Here is a 17,868-nt window from a genome sequence, read left to right as displayed (position 1 = left end):
GTGATATCTGATGATCCCTCCCTCAGTTGAGTGTCTGTCTGGTAGCTGGTTTTCCAGCATGGACTTAGCTGCCAGGAGAGGATCAGCTGAGTCTGGCAGGTGCGGGAAGCCAAGCATGGTGCAGGAAGCCCTCGCCGCTAAAGCTGGAGACAGACTCTGTACTTGGCCAGGACAGGCTGGTTTCAGGTAAGGGGGGATGTAAATAAATAAATACATAAGAGAGAATTTTAGGATTCCTCTCCCCCCTCTTCTGGTCTGATCTCCAAGCCTCGGCACGCTGATCCAATGTTCATTTTCACCTCTGTGAAGGGATTGTGGAGTCTCGTCTGTTTTGGTGATTGAGCAGTCTTTTGGCTAGGCCCCGCTCTCAGGCTTCTCTGAGATGCTGCGTGGTAGGCTGTGGCTGCGTTTGCGTGCCTTCTGCACAAGTCTGTGGCAAAAAAGTGACAGTCCACGCCTGCACATTAAGGTTGGGCATCCATTTAGACTGCGCAAATTGTGCATCCAAATTTTGGGCATCTGGGGTTAGTGTTCATAGGATCCTAGTGCCTTGTGGGAGTACACACATGGAATGTCCCATCTCACATATATGAAAAACCACAAAATCCTTCACAATAAATTTATCCCTTCGCTCTGTTGAATTTCAAATCTCAAAAAAGAGTAATATGGTTCGCAAATATTAATAAGTATTACCAGAAAAATTTTTATGGAAGGAGAGGAACGTTTCATATACAATTGTCATAAATCCCCACCGGGGTAATATGGTTGTGAAATATAATCATAAACGGACCTCCTCCATCCAGTGTGTACTATCAACATGTGAAAACATTGAGTGAAAATTGTTTCAAAAAAAACTTTTTTGTGTCTATATAAAATATTTGTATTACTAATAAAGGTGAATGAAATCACTCCCGCAATGAACTGTTTCAAATTGACACTTCCAACAGCCTTTTAAATGATCCCAACGAAGGGTATAGGTGGAACTATTGAAACGCTTATAAAACAACCTAGATAGGCATGATAGGCAGTCTCTGGTGGCTTGAAAAATAAGCTCATTCAACACCCCGACTTATCTGATGGTTTGAAGGGTCACCGACGTAGCCATGTTTCAGGTCCGTTCCAGGACCTTTCATCAGGGAAATGGTCCTCTGGCGATGTTTTATCGGTGGATGTTGAGCCGTTGCCTGCTAGGTCTGAAGCGTGAGTCCTTAGACTCTATCCAAGGCAACAGCCTCTTTGATAGAGTCTAAGGAATGCTGAGAAATTACTACTTACCTGATAATTTCCTTTTCTCTAGTGAAGACAGGTTAATCCACCTTCCCGCCCTTGGCTGCCGGTTTGAGTTCTGTGGTGGTCCTGAGTGGCTGCGTGTCTGGGAATAACTGGTGTCTGTTTAGTCCCTAGATTAGTGATGTTTTCCTCTTTGTCTGAGCTCAGTGTTTCCTATTGACTGAGTACTTGAGTAGTTGTCTGATAAGTTATAATCAAGTGGTGTTAGTTGTCCACAGTTGGCTTTTGCAGAGAATACTGACGGGCTGATGTCAGTGCAGGGTATATATACCATGACATCAGCTCTGCTCAGTCTTCATCTGCTGGTAGAGGTGCATAACCCACTGATCGTGGAGTAACCTGTCTTCACTAGAGAAAAGGAAATTATCAGGTAAGTAGTAATTTCTCATTCTTTAAAAAAAAAAAGTCTTTATATACCATGAATGCAGTAATACAGTAACTGTATTAATTGTGCAATTGTTTATAAAGCACACTGGGACCTTTTGGACACAAAGCACTGTAAAAACAGTGACACTGTTTTGTTAATTACATTGCCCTTATCTGTGTAAGTTCAATCTTCAACCTGAGGAAAGGGCAGGTAACTGGTATTGGTCATTCCCCAAAGTACCTGTCTGTTTTCTGCGCAGGAGGAAGCTAAATAAGAAAAACAGTCTTATTGTAAATGGTAAATCCACAAAAGAAACATTTTTATTATAGCATACTGTAATCTGTATTCTTTTTGGTTCAGTCTTCCTCTGCTTAGAAAAGCCCATGTTTTTGGTGGGGGAGAGGGTGTGCTTAATTCCTCTTGGAAATCCCCCTGACTCTCCCTCTCCGTCCATCGCAGAGAAACAATATCGGTTTTGAGAACCCCAGTGACGTCTTCCGGTTTCTTGTGGAAGAGCGGATTCAGTGCTGTCAGTCCAGGAAGGTGCGCTACACGGAGAGAGTAGACTATCTCATGCAGCTGCCGGTGGCCATGGAGGCCATGACCAACAAAGGTAAGAGCGGAGCAGGTGGGTTTTTCCAAAAGGATCTCAGCAGGCATAATCTGAGGTGAGAGAAAAGTTGTCCCTTTGCAGTCTTGAGAAAATGGAATCACTCCAGAAATATGTTTCCTCTTTGAAGAATTCTTCAATGCACAAATGCTGTCGCACACCTTTCTGCTTGGCAGCTTAGAGTCACCTCCAGAATGACTCTCATGTGTGTCTGGACAGTGCTGACTACATGTGGCAGTGCTGCACAAACGATGAAGGATGCTGATAAATAGTGACCCTGGCTGGAGATCCCAAGATGGCGTCGTAGGGAGAGGTCGGCGTTTGAGCTCCCCAGTCTGACTACTTTACCTCAAATCATGCCTCATACGAAGAGGAAGGGGCAGGGTGTGATTGAATACCTCTACACCTACCGTACCTATCCCTTCCCAACCTACAATTGAGGGGTTCTTCATGCTGACAAGCGTTCTACACCGGGAAGAGAGTCCGCGGAGGAGCCGGCTATAGAACATGGCCAGGCCCTCATGGACGAACAAGCTTCGCTAAGCCCAGGAGCACCTGAGATGCCCTCCCCTCCGTACCAAAGCAAACTTCCGGACCAGAATCGAAAGCCGCGGCAATTGTTGGCCGAAAGGGGCTCGATGTTGGAGGCTGGTATCTGAGGTATGGCGGCGGTTACGTTACCTGCACCTGCGGGAGCCTTAGCAGGCAGCATGGAGGCTGCGACTGCTGGAGAGGCAGGAAAGATTGTGCCGGGCTCGAGCGGAGTGTTCAACAAGCAGGAGAGGAGAGAGGACACGGCAGACGAATCCTCGCAGATAGAAGAGGTCTTCCGGCAAAGTGGGGTAAGACAAGACCTTCCTATGCCAAAGTTACCGAGACCAGGTGTGATTACTCTGGACTCTCTATGGAAGGTTCTTGTTGCATTAGAAAAATCTGTTTCTTCTTTAGTCACTGTGGTGAATGATGCACAGAATTCGGTTCAGATTATGGAACCCCTGATAAAAGTTCAAGAGAATAAGATGGGACATGACTAAGCAAATAACTTCCATTAAGGAAGTACAAACAAAATTGATTCAAGGTGAAGATATTGCTGCAAAAAAAATTGAAAACTTGGAGAACAAATCAAGGTCCTTTGAACCTCAGGGTTCTAAATTTTCCTTCTATTAAATTGGTTCCGATAAGGGATCAATTTAAAAAATATCTAGTTGAAATTTTTTCAGTGCCTATAGAAGCAATACCACCAGTCTTCAAAATATTTTTTGCTGCTTCACCAAGAAATATGAGTGAATTACCTCCACCAGAGCAAGCTCAAGATGCGGGAATTGAGCTCACTGCTTTCCTGGAAACTTCATTGGAAGAGCAAATAGAGTTCTGTGGAACGTTACTAGTTTCTTTTCTGTTCCCCACAGATAGAGATACGATATTAAGAGTATTTCTACGGAATAGGAACAAGCTATATTTTGGTCAAAAAGTCTGGATATATCCAGACTTGACAAGAGTGACACAGATTCGGAGGAAACTTTTCTTGGGCATGAGTCAAGAAGTTAGATAAATGGGTGTTCAATTTAATATCAGATATCCATTTAAATGTATATTAAAGTTAGAAAACAACAAAAATATTTTCTTTGAACCAGCTCAGTTAAGGAGTTTGGATAATCGCATAGCGGAGGCTAGTACTACCTAACTGACAGGTGATATAAGAAGGATGAGTTTTTACTCCCTATTTCTTTCTAAAGAATTTTTCTAAAAATGTTTTTGTCCTAATAAAGTCTTGGATCTCCATATTACCTTATGACCTTACTAACAGAAAAAGTTTGTAGATTGTGAAGTGCAGTGGTAAAAATCTGTAAAAAAAAAATGTTTTCTTTCCTTTTTTATCTTTGTAATGTTTGCCTTAATTTGAATGCGGTGTGAGTTAACAGGCTTTTCTGCTTTGTAAAAATTGAAAAATTGAATAAATGAAGAATTATAAAAAAAAAAAAAAAAATGACCCTGGCTGTGTAGGCAAGTGGCTGCAGCTTAGCAAGCAGGATCTTGAAGCCTTCTCTTCTAATTATAACATCCTGCAGGTCACTTTTCAAAACATGCCCACATTTCCAGCCAAATTTAGGCCCCTAACTTTGCAGCTGATGGTCTCCCTAAACTGGTTAAAGAGCTACCCACTTGCAGTAATTCCATTGTAAATGCAGCAAGGTCGCATCCGGGAATCATCCTCCCCAGGATGAAGGAAGCCGAGGTGGTGGGGCAGTGCCTGGGCTCCAGGATCTTTCCATGAGAGAGATTTTGAAGTGACGGCCCCCCCTTTTTTTTTTTTTTTTTTTTGTTTTGGCTTCATGCGCCGAGCCTCTGGTGGCAGGTGAATCAGCCATGGCTGATCTGGAGGTTTCCCGGGCTCCACTGTCTGCAGTCGGTGTTTTGCATAGAAGTCTGTTGGTTCACCTGCTCCTCTGGCGGCTGTTTGACTTGCTATGGTTGTCCGCAGCTTTTGTTTCTTTGGTTAAATGTTTGTTTACTGTGGACCTTCTCCCCCTGCCCTCCATCCCATCCCTTCACCCCCTGACAGTGTAAGTGCAACAGGCCGTGAACCCTTCCAGCTGTGTCAGGGCACAAGGGAGACTTCGCAGCTGCCTTCATGGCGTTGGACTGACATAAAAGAAACTGGAATCATTTTCAGGTCTTGATCACGATTTTCAAAGCCACTGGCCTAGCTGAAAGTTGTCCTCCCTCCACCTGGGTAAAAGGGTTATGCATGCACCTTTTAGCTGGGACTATAAAGAAGAAAACGTCGCATATACGTAGCATGCATGCTCTGGAAACAGCTGCTTGAGGCACAAAGTCCCTGGATATTTTTAGGTGTGTCCTCTATGCTACCTGGGCAGCTTCTCTTTGAAAGTTAGCCACAAATCAGTGCAGTAAAAGTACCGAGGTAATTGGCACCTGTGGAGGCCTGTTGTAAAAAATGTGACGTTCCTCATTGCGACGGGTTCTTGCTAAATTTTGCACCCCTTTAGTTTGATTTCTTTGCACTCTGTAGACCGAGACCCAGTGTTGTAAAGCAACAGCCCAGCTTTCTCAATGTAAGTAAATCAGGCCACTGCTGTATCTGGGGCTGCCAGCTGGTTCCTTTTGGTTTTTCTTCAGGGCAGGCAAGCTCTTGCTTTTTTTTTTTTTTTTTTAGTATAAGCAGAACCAGCGCTTCCTGCATGCAATGAAGGGAGAACAGGACTGGACTGGCCTTCCCCGAAGGGGGGGGGGGGGGGGAAGTATGCTGATCCTCCTCGGAGGCTCCTGCAGGTTTCACATGGATGCAAGTAAATCCGAAATACATATAGCATGAACTGCTGCAGGGATGAAAATGTAAGGAATATTGGAGCAAAAAGGAACTTTGAAATAAGACCCAACAGAGAGGCACTGGAGTCAGGAAATAGACTGGGTAATATTTAGATGTCTCTAAGGCAGTCGTTCTTGTCTATTTTGGGGGACTCCCAGCAGGTTGGGTTTTCAGGATATCAGCAATTAATATGCATGAGAGAGATTTGCATGCACTGCCTCCATTGTATGCATATTCATTGTGGGTATCCTGAAAACCCAACTGGCTGGAGGTCCCTCAGGACAGGTTTGGGAGCCACTGCATCTGAGGCTTTACTGCTGCCGCTTCTTAAACGCTGATTACTTGGTGGGAATCAGTGCTGCATTGCCAGACAGAGAGAGAGAGCTTCTGTGTAAGATGCTGTCAGCCATTCATTTGCTGCCCTGTGCTTTTCATCAGATGAAGTGATTGCATATGAGCAGAAGAAAAAAGAAGCAGAGACATTGAGGAGGCCTCCGCCGGAGCTGGTGCGTGCCAGGGTGCCCTTCAGGGCCTGTCTGCAGGCCTTTACTGAGCCAAGCAACGTCGACGACTTCTGGAGCAGCGCTCTGCAGGCCAAGTCTGCTGGCATAAAGTAAGCTCAGCAGTTTGTTTACTTTTTTTTTTTTTTTTGCCTGCTTTCACCATTTGCTTGCTCCATGTATACAGGTGTTAACCCAGGTACTCCACAGGTTACCAGAGTGCCCTAGTGCTTAGTGACAATGGGGGCCGATGCAAAACAGTGCGCTCAGTCGAGCGCAATGTTTACCCATGGCTGGACACATGTCCATGTCCCTTAGGCTATAAAGGGATTAGCATGCCCAAAACGTGCGTCCACACCTCTGCGAAACTAATAGCGCTATTCACATGCAAATGCATAAGAACATGCCATACTAGGTCAGACCAAGGGTCAATCCAGGCTATAAGAACCTGGAAAGTTCCCAAAAACTAAGTCTATCCCATGCTACTGATGCTAGTAATAGCAGTGGCTGTTTTCTAAGTCAACTTGATTAATAGCAGGTAATGGATTTTTCCTCCAAGAATGTATCCAATCCTTTCTTAAACCCAGCTACACTAACTGCACTAACCACATCCCCTGGCAACAAATTCCAGAGTTTAATTGTGGGTTGAGTGAAAAAGTCTTAAATGTGCTACTTGCTAACTTCATGGAGTGCCCCCTAGTCCTTCTATTATCCGAAAGAGTAAATAACTGATTCACATTTACCCAGAGCAGGCGTTATTTTCTGAGCTGCCCAAAAAAATGTGCAGAAAATACTGCTTTTCTGTACATCCTCAGACTTAATATTGTGGCGATATTAAGTCAGAGGAACCAAAAGGTTAAAAAAAAAAAAAAAAAAGGGCCGGCGGTCAGGTTAGGGAAACAGACGCTCAATTAACGAGCATTCATTTTCCTAACCAGTGGCTGTACCCCGGTTAGGAAAACAGGCATTCGTAAAATTGAGCATCTGTTTTCCTAACCCGCTGACAGCCACCTCTCCTGGGCACCCACTGGCAAGGAGCAGCTAGGGGCGCACGTTAGTTCCCTAGCGCCTCCTTGGCAGCGCAACCCCTCGTTTATTATATAGTGCATCGCTCACTCAGGAGAGGTGTCTGGGCACGCGTTAGGAAAGCGGGCGCTCAACACTGAGCTCCTGCTTTCCGTGCTCGTTTGTTGCATCGGCCCCATTGACGATTAGAGAGAGATTAGGTTAGAGTAGAGGGAGGTTCCATTCAAATACAGCTCCTCCCTTTTGAGGAGCCTGGCGTGGCCCTCCCCCCTGTGAGTCTGTCTGGGAGCTCGCCACACTGAGCTCAGGGAGCAGGCCTTTAGGTTGTCAGAGAGTAAGGAGCTAGAGAGAGTTTATCTCTTTTATTTTCCAGGCCCAGTCAGTAAAGGCAGGCTAGCCCAGCTTGCTGTTCCTGACCAGGGTCTGGAGGGATTTCCTCTTCCAGCTGAGTTCCCTCTGGGTCTAATGTTAAGGGATTTTTGATCATTTTATTTAGGAGCTCACTGGACACTGTTTTGGGGATTGGAGAACCCTGCGTGTGAGCCGCCCAGGGACAGGGAAGATAACGCGCCGGACGTGGTGGTGACCTGCTGTGAGGAGGGGACTCCGCTGTTAGTTTTTGTTCCAGTTTGGGGAAAGAACCTTTTTGTTAGGAGAACAAGGAGGAGGGTTTTTTTTGGCTGCTCCTTCTCTCCTGTTAGAAGCAAGAGAACTGCTTGTTTCCAAGAAGGTCCCTCACGTCAGGGATCCAGGGAGAGTACTAAAGAGACTGTGTAATATCAGGGAGATCCTGAAGGTCTGCGAACCACGAGTAAAGGAAAAATAACATCACTGGGGCTGCCTCCCCCTGGGGAGAGAGAGAGGATTTACTCTCTCTGCCACATACTTTGCTATTTTTATCAGCTTGGAAGGGGGTTTGATCATCCTAAAGATCCTGCCCATCGGGGAACTTCCACTTAATTAAACCAGGAGAATGGAAGTCTCCCCTTACCCTGATATAAGTGAGTCCTGCACAGATAGAGGGATTTCTGTGGGGCTGCAGTTTGAGTTGTGACATTCACCGTCCGTGTTTAACAGTAAAGCCTTTTCTTTTGGACACTTAACCAAATGGCTCCAGAGTATTTATTTCTGTGCTCACTGCCTGCACAACAGGGACCAGTACCCTCCCCATGGGAGAGACACAAGGGAATGTGCAAAGGATCCATCCCTGTCACATCGGGAGCCGAGAGGACTCCTTTCTTCCCCCCCCCAGCCCAACGAACCTACACCTTGGGAAGTCAAGGCGCGGTACAAGAGCGAGTCGGGGTTCCTGCCCCAAAGAGTCCAAATAACTTTATGGCCTCGCCCATGCTAGACCGGCACACGGGGCTGGGGTCACGCAAGGAAAGTGTTGCATTCTCCACAAGCAGCGTCAAGGCAGGCAGTGGTGCAGGCTTTCGGAGTAATGGCAGGAGAAATAAGCTCAGAGGGGAGAGGCGTGTTACCTGTCTGCTTTCCCTGTGAGGTGCTGACCACCTTTAGAGGGGGCAGAGGCGCTGAAGGCCATGTGTCGTGTCCTGGGCTTGTCACACTGGGTGAGGCGGGGGGGAGGACATGAAGGGGAAAGACACAGAGTGCTAAAAGTGAACCACCTCAGGGGAGGGGTGGTCCCTTTTTCACGTGACTTTTCTCATGGGAGCAGAGTTGGAGGAGCTGCTTTCAGGCTAGGGCCCTCCAGGCGACCTTGACTGTGATTCCAGTCCTGCTTTTCTTGGAAGACGGGAAAGGGGGCACACGGGTAGAGTTGGCTTTCAGCCTGACTGCATCCCTGGATTCTCGAGCCTTCTGGGTTTTTAGATGGTGCGGTCTGCAGGCCGGTTTCCTAGTGTTCGGTTTGGCAGGCCACAGCAGGTACGGCCCGGCCAGTCGCATGCTTTTCCTGGCAAAGGAACTTAAGAAAAGAAGCAAAAAAAAACCCCAAAATGGATCATCTGTTCCACCAATTTACCCAAGCCCTACTTTTTTCTGGTTTTGCAAAAAAAAGATAAGACGTCTTCATAAAGTGTTATGCTAGGGATAAAAAAACCCCACACAAGGACATTGTTGTTCAATAACGTAGGTGCCACGCCCCACCTTGCTCATGCCTGCGTGTTCGTACTGGGATCACTGTGCTTGGGACGATGCACCGGGGTCCGAGAGCTGCCTTCCCTCCCAGTGCCGGAAGCTGGTCCCTCGGCGGTTTCCTGTTCGGCCCCACTCCGCAGTGCAAGGAAGCACGAGCACGCCGCCGTCACCTGCCCGAAGGCTCCTCTCCAGTGGCAGCCGGGAGCAAATAGTCAAGATGTTAGGTTACCACTGAAACTGTGTTCATCCAGCCAAGTGGGATGAAAATGAGGCACTCAAGTTTGTTTTTATTTTTCTGGATACCTGATAAAGAGGATGGAACATATAAAGAAACTGTACGGTGTTTATATTCAAGAATTATCAACACACACTTAAATTATTTACAAAAGTTCACAGATGTTCTAAAAGTTTTGGGGTTTTTTTGTGAAAAAGTAAAAACTGCGCATTGAAGGAACCGGCCCAGCTGCATTCTGCCGCCTGAGGGATTTGGGTCCTGTTTCCCATTCAAGTCTTCGCTTCCTAGGTTGGCCGGGGCTGGAAAGGGAGCTCACGGTCAGCACATTGTGGCAACCCCCCAGTGGCCGGATTTCGGGTTCCCGGGGGGCTGTGGCTGCAGTTACTGGACTTGTCAGCGCATTGAGAGGAGACGTAACGTAGTGGGGAAGGCTCCCTGGGTTGTTGCGTACGAAGGCTCCAGGGCGTCTGATCCCAGCCCAGGGTCCAATTGAGCTGGAAGTACAAAAGGAGAACTACCGGACCCAAAGTCTGCACTTCATTGCGTTGACGCATCCTCTGCTGACGCAGTGGGTCGCATACTGGCTCCGTCTCTTCAGGACAGGCTGAATCATGAAAGATGAAGAGACATCCGCTTGATGGACACTCCAGAAAGTGGCAGCTCCTTTTGGGTAGTTTCCAGGAGGTAGTGTTAGCAGAGGTAAGTACATCTCCAACAGTACAGAACAGGGGCTGGGAAGTCCAGGCCTGCACAGTCTCTTTAAATTGCCATTTTCTGATTGGGGGGGGGCATTTATTTTTATTGTCCACACTCCCCCCCCCCCACCCCCCGCCTGTTTCGAAAACCTCAGTTGTCGTGAACGTGCCGCAAATCCTCACTCTGCCCCAGCGCCGTTGAGCTTGTTCAGAAATGCTGTTGGCCCCGTTGTCGTTGACGATCTGCTTGTATTTCCCAGAACCTCTCGCTTTGCCTCGTTCCCTGAATACTTGGTGGTGCAGATCAAGAAGTTCACGTTTGGCCTCGACTGGGTACCCAAGAAATTTGGTAGGTGTCTTGCATGCTCTGCCGCTGAAAACGTTTGGTGCATAATAAAGCATGTGGGGGCCGGGAAGACACAAACCCAGCTCCACTTCGACCCTTTCTTTGTGGAGAAGATTGCAGAGAGGTGATTTTATGAAAGCAGTGAGAGCCTTTCTCCTAAAAGAGGTGACCCAGGAAATAGGGAACTCCTTTCTCGTGCTGCTGACTGACATTTTTAGCAAAAATGAGATGTCGCAATTGTCAGCGGTCTAAAGGGCCTGGACGTATGACGAAGCCTCATCCTCTTTCCGATTCCTGAGATGAGATCTCGGCTGGCTTTGGAAAGGTCTTCTGTATGTTTTTCTGTCCCCTCCCCCATGTTTACAATAGAAAAGCACAAAAAAGATGCAAAAAAAGAAACATAAATCTACAATAACAAAGAAAATTGAGCCATCAATTCACACACACAAATATCCAAATAAATAGATGTAAACTAAAATATCCAAATAATGGGATATACAGAGATCTTTAGCATTCCTAAACCCGGTCTTCATTTACTTTTAAAAACACACTTATTCAACCACAAACATTAAACAAATGCAAACTACTCTGAGAGTCATTTTCAAGGGACTTCTGTGCAGAAATGGCCTTTTATAAATCTGCCCTCCCGATGTCCCGTTCGTGCTTTCCAACCCCACTCCCGGGGGTGGGGTTGGAAAGCCTTGAGTGGGTATTTCTGCCTCCTTAGGCTGTCCCTGGGCCTTGGGAGAGCCTGCAGGCCAGTGTGTGATTTGCTCCTTATCTTTGTATTATTGACTTATATTATAATCCACACTGTGCAATTTTACCGACCAATGTAGATCACAAATGAAATCAAATAAAACTGTTCCCTGGGTCAAAGCGGAAGGCGGCGTTTGTACATTTCACACGCAGAAAGAGGGTGCAATGGAGACGGTAAGGAGGCGCTTCGGAGCAGCTCATGGAGTTGCAGAGTTTGAGGATACATCTGCATGGACTTTGCGCTTTCGTTGTCGAAGAGAAACCCATGGTGGGTAGTTTCCCGCTGAAAGTCAGCTGGCAAAAATGATGCCCTTGATAAAAGCATTCACACGCTTTGTGCCTGCTCTGTGTGGGTGGCCGAGCAGGGTAAAACAGTGCGTGCGTTCTTGAAAATGTTTAAGTCTTCATTCTGTTTTGTGCCCCCTTTTAAGAGAGCTAAAAGTACACTTATTGTGAGCCATGTGTGGACTTTCACTCTGAGGAAGGGGGCTCCCACTCAGGCCAAGTTGCCCGGGACTTTGTCTGTGGCTCCGAGCATTACCCTCTGTTTTGCTGCTGTAACTGTGACATGGAAGAGGCTTTAGGCTTTGAAAATGGACAACTGCAGAGGCCTGCTCAGACCAGGAGAGAGCCTACAAAGCTCGGAGATCCTTTCGTATTGCGCTGCTAAAGAATTCTGCACACTGCTGCCAGCAACAGGGTCCGATGACCTCTGCCTGCCATGATCCAAAAAAACCCCCAATGTGTACCCTAGCACTATGAAAGAAATTTAAATTGCTTATCAGCAGATGCCCTGTCCTGGGCCACAGCTCATCGCGATTTTAGCAGAGACTCAAAACACTCCAGCGACGTGCAGGAAAGGCTAGGAACACGAATGAAGATCAGTTTTGACACGAGGCAGTCCCATGCACCCTTCCACTCCTCCTGCCTTGCACCAAGCAGCTCAGTTGGTTTCTTTGCACTGAATATTTGGTTCTCAGAACTGTTTCTCCATGAGTCAGCAGAACTCCTCTAACACAAGTCTAAATGGTCTCCTTCTGTCTGTGAAGATCTTTATTAAAATATATCGAAGCAACAAGCATAAAATAGTGATCTACAAAACAAGATTACAGCATGTCACTGCTTCATCCAAACCAAGCCATGCCAAAAGTCTTATCATACAAGCGGACAAACTTAATGAGCTCCTTCCCAAAGACATGCATTTCCAGAGTATTATAAGCACTCTTTGCTCCACCTGCTCCCAGGGGATGCTGGTGTTGCTGGACCAGATCAGATTCGGGATGATCTAAACTAGGTGTGCAAGACCCAGTCCCTCAAGGGTCATGAATGCTCTCAGAAGGATTTGGGAGGTCCCAGACTGTCCAGGTCTTTGATAGCTTTGAAAATCTTCTTCAGTCTGGCTGAAATGGCCTGGATGGAAATCTTAAAGTACCCGTGGCTTCCACCATGCATGTGCTGCTCAGCCTCAATAATGGGATACGTTTCTGTGGACGTGTTTAGGTTTGGGGGTGGAGGGAAGATGGCTCAAGTGCATGGGATTTCCAAAAATATGCATGCTGTGTCTGCCTCCTCTCAGCTACCTGCACAAAGAGCAGGCACTCAGTTTCCGGGCTTTGTACCTGCGAAGGGAGCGATGTGGCTTGCTTTTCTTTTGAGAGCTGGTACACTGTGCATGAGCTACACTAACCCGCCTGCTGTGCAGACAATGCAGGCCATTGAATATGGCCCCCTTAATGCTCTCTGTAATGGCTCTGGCCTGCTTTCTCGGTTAATTTTGCTCTTTGTCTGTTAGCACTGGAATGCTTCCATGTTTGAGTTGCGACTTGTATGCAAGTTGGTCTTCAGCAGTGCATGGTTGCTAAGCAGAGGTGGTAGGACTGAGCCCCTATGTCTGCGAGGCGATGGGCGTCTTTCCAATGGTAGGCTCTGTGCTTGGCCTGTGAAGCGATTGGATCTGTATCTTGGTCTGAGAACACAGCGCTGCATGCTTTTTAAGTTCTGACGTTATACAATCTGTTGGGTTTCCTGAGTGACGGAGCCGCCTCCTTGTTTTGTAGATGTATCTGTGGACATGCCAGACCTGCTGGACATCAGCCACCTCCGGGCCGCAGGGTTCCAGCCTGGTGAGGAGGAACTTCCAGACCTTGCTCCACCCATTGTTGTTCCTGATGACCCTAAAGGTACCGCCTTCTGCTGCCAGGATTTCTTCTACTGCCCCACTGACAGAAAGTTAGTCCTTAATTTCCACCTCTCTGATACGTTGGCTGAAGCTTTGGGCTGCAGTGTCCCGTTTTCAATATCCAGGGTATTTTGGAGTAGGGCAGCAAAGAGTGAGCCACTAATAATGCAAGCCTCATAGGATGTCACTCTTTGTGAAGACACAAGACGAAAACATTGCAGAAGGGAAGAGGATAACTGAATAAACCTTACCTGCAGATCCCCCTGTTTTTTTCGCACAGTATTTTTTTTCCCTTTCTATCTTCAGATCCATTATGAGTAACTTTATGTAGAGTTACGTATATATACACTACAGATATAATCCAACATGAAACAAGGAGAGGAGATATGCACTCCAAAAAATTATTAAACACACAATATGAGGGAGATGCCAAAAAAAAAAAGTAATGGTCCAAACAAGGAATAAAGTTAATCTTTTCCCAAGTTGTCATTTATTAGGTTTTCATTTTTCGGCTGCTCCAGAACTCAACATATTAGATTACAGTTCTCAAACCGGTCCCCTGACACGGACCCGTGTTTCACTCCAAGCTGCGTCGGGAGGGACTAGAAATAATTTTAAACACTGTAAATCAAAGCAAAAAATACAAATATGTGAATAACACTGGACCAAATAAAAGGGGGCTGTACTTTAAATAACGCTGAGACACATACCTTAATGCTGGTATTTTGTTGAACATAATTCGACTAAAGGAGAGCGGACAGAGCTGACTGTAGCGTCCATTTAAAGAGCCGGGTTTTGGCACGAAACGCTACACCAATCAAGGAGCACAAACACAAAGCAAGTGAACCAATAAGAAAACAGTAAATCAATGAAAAAAATGAAGAAAAAAAACAAACAAAATAAAATGAAACCATTCTATTTCATTGAGACCTTTAGGAGCTAGACAATCCAATTTGAAAATCCATTTTTGCTCCCTGCGTAATAAAGTTTCTGAAAAGTTGCCCCCACGTTCTGGTGGGGGAACAACATCAATAATCAAAAACTTAAGATCTGCTTCTGTATGAGATTGCTGGGACCAATGGGGCACCAAGAGAGCTGTTTCACGACCAGTCCGAATATTAGACCTGTGTTCAATGATCCGAGTACGAACTGAGCGAATAGTTTTACCCATGGGCACACTATCACATCCTCCTCGTGAAGCACAGGTGGTAGAAACATTTAAATGATACACACGATGTTCAAAGGTAGAGCTGGGTAGCCCGTCAGGGCATACGGAACAATGACCGCAGGGTAAGAAACCAGATGACAGAGAGAGATTTGTATCCTTTAACTGGGAGTGAGCTAATAAATCTTTGAGGTTACGACCACGTCGAAAAGTGAACCTTAAAGGAAAATCAAAACATTTATGTAACGCCAGAATGGGCCAATGGCGACTTATAATAGTTGTAAGATCCCGGGTGTGAGTGGTGAAAGGTAGAATACAATTAATGCACCCATCAGAGGAACGGCGAGGATACCCTCTCTCCCTAAACCGGGATATCATCTGCTTAGCTTGATAAAAAAAAAAGTCAGCTTTAGATGAGCAGAGCCGGCATAGCCTTAATAGTTGCCCCATGGGAATGTTCTTCCTTAAATGAGAAGGATGGTGACTGTCATATTTTAACAGAGTATTTCTATCAGTAGGTCCACGGAATATAGATGTGGAAAAGGAACCGGACTCAATTGTAATAGTGACATCCAAAAATGCAATTTGTTGAGAACTGATACAAAAATTAAATTGTAGATGTTTATTACATGAATTTAACCACTCAATAAACATGTAAAATTGTATGTCAGTGCCAGTCCAAATCATAAATACATCGTCAATGTAATGTCTCCATGTGTGAATGAATGGAAGCCAAGTAGATGAGTAAATAAACAGTTCCTCAAACTTGGAAACATAGAGACAAGCCAAACTGGGGACCATAGTGGCCCCCATGGCTGTCCCTTTAATTTGTTGGTAAATGACAGATTGGAATTGAAAATAATTTTATCAAGCAGATGATATCCTGGTTTAGGAAGAGAGGGTACCCTCGCTGCAAAAGGCTTTTAAACGAGCACTTTTTGTGAATCGTGATCTTTTATTTTTTCCTCAAACCCGTTCCTCTGATGGGTGCATTAATTGTATTCTACCTTTCACCACTCACACCCGGGATCCTACAACTATTATAAGTCGCCATTGGCCCATTCTGGTGTTACATAAATGTTTTGATTTTCCTTTAAGGTTCACTTTTCGACGTGGTCGTAACCTCAAAGATTTATTAGCTCACTCCCAGTTAAAGGATACAAATCTCTCTCTCATCTGGTTTCTTACCCTGCGGTCATTGTTCCGTATGCCCTGACGGGCTACCCAGCTCTACCTTTGAACATCGTGTGTATCATTTAAATGTTTCTACCAGCTGTGCTTCACGAGGAGGATGTGATAGTGTGCCCATGGGTAAAACTATTCGCTCAGTTCGTACTCGGATCATTGAACACAGGTCTAATATTCGGACTGGTCGTGAACCAGCTCCCTTGGTGCCCCATTGGTCCCAGCAATCTCATACAGAAGCAGATCTTAAGTTTTTGATTATTGATGTTGTTCCCCCACCAGAACGTGGGGGCAACTCTTCAGAAACTTTATTACGCAGGGAGCAAAAATGGATTTTCAAATTGGATTGTTTAGCTCCTAAAGGTCTCAATGAAATAGAATGGTTTCATTTTATTTTGTTTTTTTTCTTCATTTTTTTCATTGATTTACTGTTTTCTTATTGGTTCACTTGCTTTGTGTTTGTGCTCCTTGATTGGTGTAGCGTTTCGTGTCAAAACCCGGCTCTTTAAATGGACGCTACAGTCAGCTCTGTCCGCTCTCCTTTAGTCGAATTATGTTCAACAAAATACCAGCATTAAGGTATGTGTCTCAGCGTTATTTAAAGTACAGCCCCCTTTTATTTGGTCCAGTGTTATTCACATATTTGTATTTTTTGCTTTGATTTACAGTGTTTAAAATTATTTCTAGTCCCACCCGACGCAGCTTGGAGTGAAACATGGGTCCGTGTCGGGGGACCGGTTTGAGAATTGTAATCTAATATGTTGAGTTCTGGAGCAGCCGAAAAATGAAAACCTAATAAATGACAACTTGGGAAAAGATTAACTTTTTATTCCTTGTTTGAACTATTACTTTTTTTGCATCTCCCTCATATTGTGGAGTTATATATACACACCATACATTTTGGTCTGCTGTGTTAAGAACAAAAACCTCAGCGTTCAAGCCTAGAGGCAACCTTTTCCCAAACCTTTGCCTTCTATCCTGGAGCAGATCTTGTCTTGTCACTTGTGCCTATGATATTGAAAGTTTAAAAAAGAAGAAAAATACCGCAACTCTTACTATTGCTACAGCATATTTCTGTAGCAGCAATAGACGTATGCAGCATTGTTCAGATATACACAAGAATGGTCCCTACTCCATGGAGCTTACAATCTAAAGGTGCACACAATGCGCAAACGAAGCTTCAGGAAATTTTATTATACAAAAATAGTTTAAAAAAAAATCAAGGCTTTGATTTAACACTATTATGTTTACTGTTAGTGCATACATTGTTTTACAGGATACTTCAGGTGTTTGTAAAGGCCTTTTCCTCGTGTGTGTACAGTCTCAAGTTTGAAGACCGGGTGGGTAGATGACATTTTGTGTAATGGTTAGAGTGAAGGGTAAGCAATGGGTTTGAACCCATCTCTCCAAGTTTTACAGATCTCGTGTCTAATCTCTAGGCTACACTGCCAGGACCAGAAAAATTGAACTGCCTTAAGATCTTCAGATGAAGAGAGGAAATTTGTTTATTTTTTGTTTAAAGTAATAAATGCTGTGTAGATATTTTGAAAAGCCTACACTGGCTACCTGTCAGTTTCAGAATACTCTTCAAAGTGCTTTCATCAATACACAAAGCATTACACAATCTGACCCCACTCAAGCTCAAATTCCCTCTCCAACTCCACACCTCTACTAGACCAGTGAGACAAGCCTACCGAAACAATCTACAGATACCACCAATGAAATCAGTGTTAAGCAAAAGAGCATTCTCCACAGCTGGTCCTAAACTCTGGAATACGCTCCCGCCAGAACTCAAATCAGTGCAATGCCACATTATTTTCAAAAAAAGACTTAAAACTTGGCTCTTCCACCAAGCTTTCCCATAACATTAGACTTTGCACAACCCCACACCGATGTTTTTCTGCCTATATTAGGCCATGTATATTTTATATTGTATCTCACTGTTAGTATCTCATTGTTAGTTAACCTATATATTTATCTCCAAGTTATTTCTACCTGTTTTTTGTAAGACATTCTCTTGTCACTGTTATTGTTCAAAATGTAAACCGAATTGATCAGTAATTCTGTTATTGGAAAG

At 45.1% G+C, this 17,868-nt stretch overlaps 1 protein-coding gene across 1 annotated transcript in view; it reads left to right on the top strand.

Moving 5' to 3' along the window:
• USP13 (ubiquitin specific peptidase 13) overlaps positions 1 to 17,868 on the top strand; it is a 202,053-nt gene that overhangs the window by 140,062 nt on the left and 44,123 nt on the right. Inside the window, 4 exon segments of the mRNA XM_029615535.1 lie at positions 2,117 to 2,270; positions 6,037 to 6,211; positions 10,418 to 10,506; positions 13,320 to 13,442. Coding sequence (XP_029471395.1) covers positions 2,117 to 2,270; positions 6,037 to 6,211; positions 10,418 to 10,506; positions 13,320 to 13,442 — 541 coding nt within the window.

This window comes from Rhinatrema bivittatum, chromosome 9 (genome assembly GCF_901001135.1).
Source record: "Rhinatrema bivittatum chromosome 9, aRhiBiv1.1, whole genome shotgun sequence".
Lineage (NCBI taxonomy): Eukaryota > Metazoa > Chordata > Amphibia > Gymnophiona > Rhinatrematidae > Rhinatrema > Rhinatrema bivittatum.
Note: the sequence above shows the minus strand (reverse complement) of the source record. Positions and strands in the feature narration are given on the sequence as shown.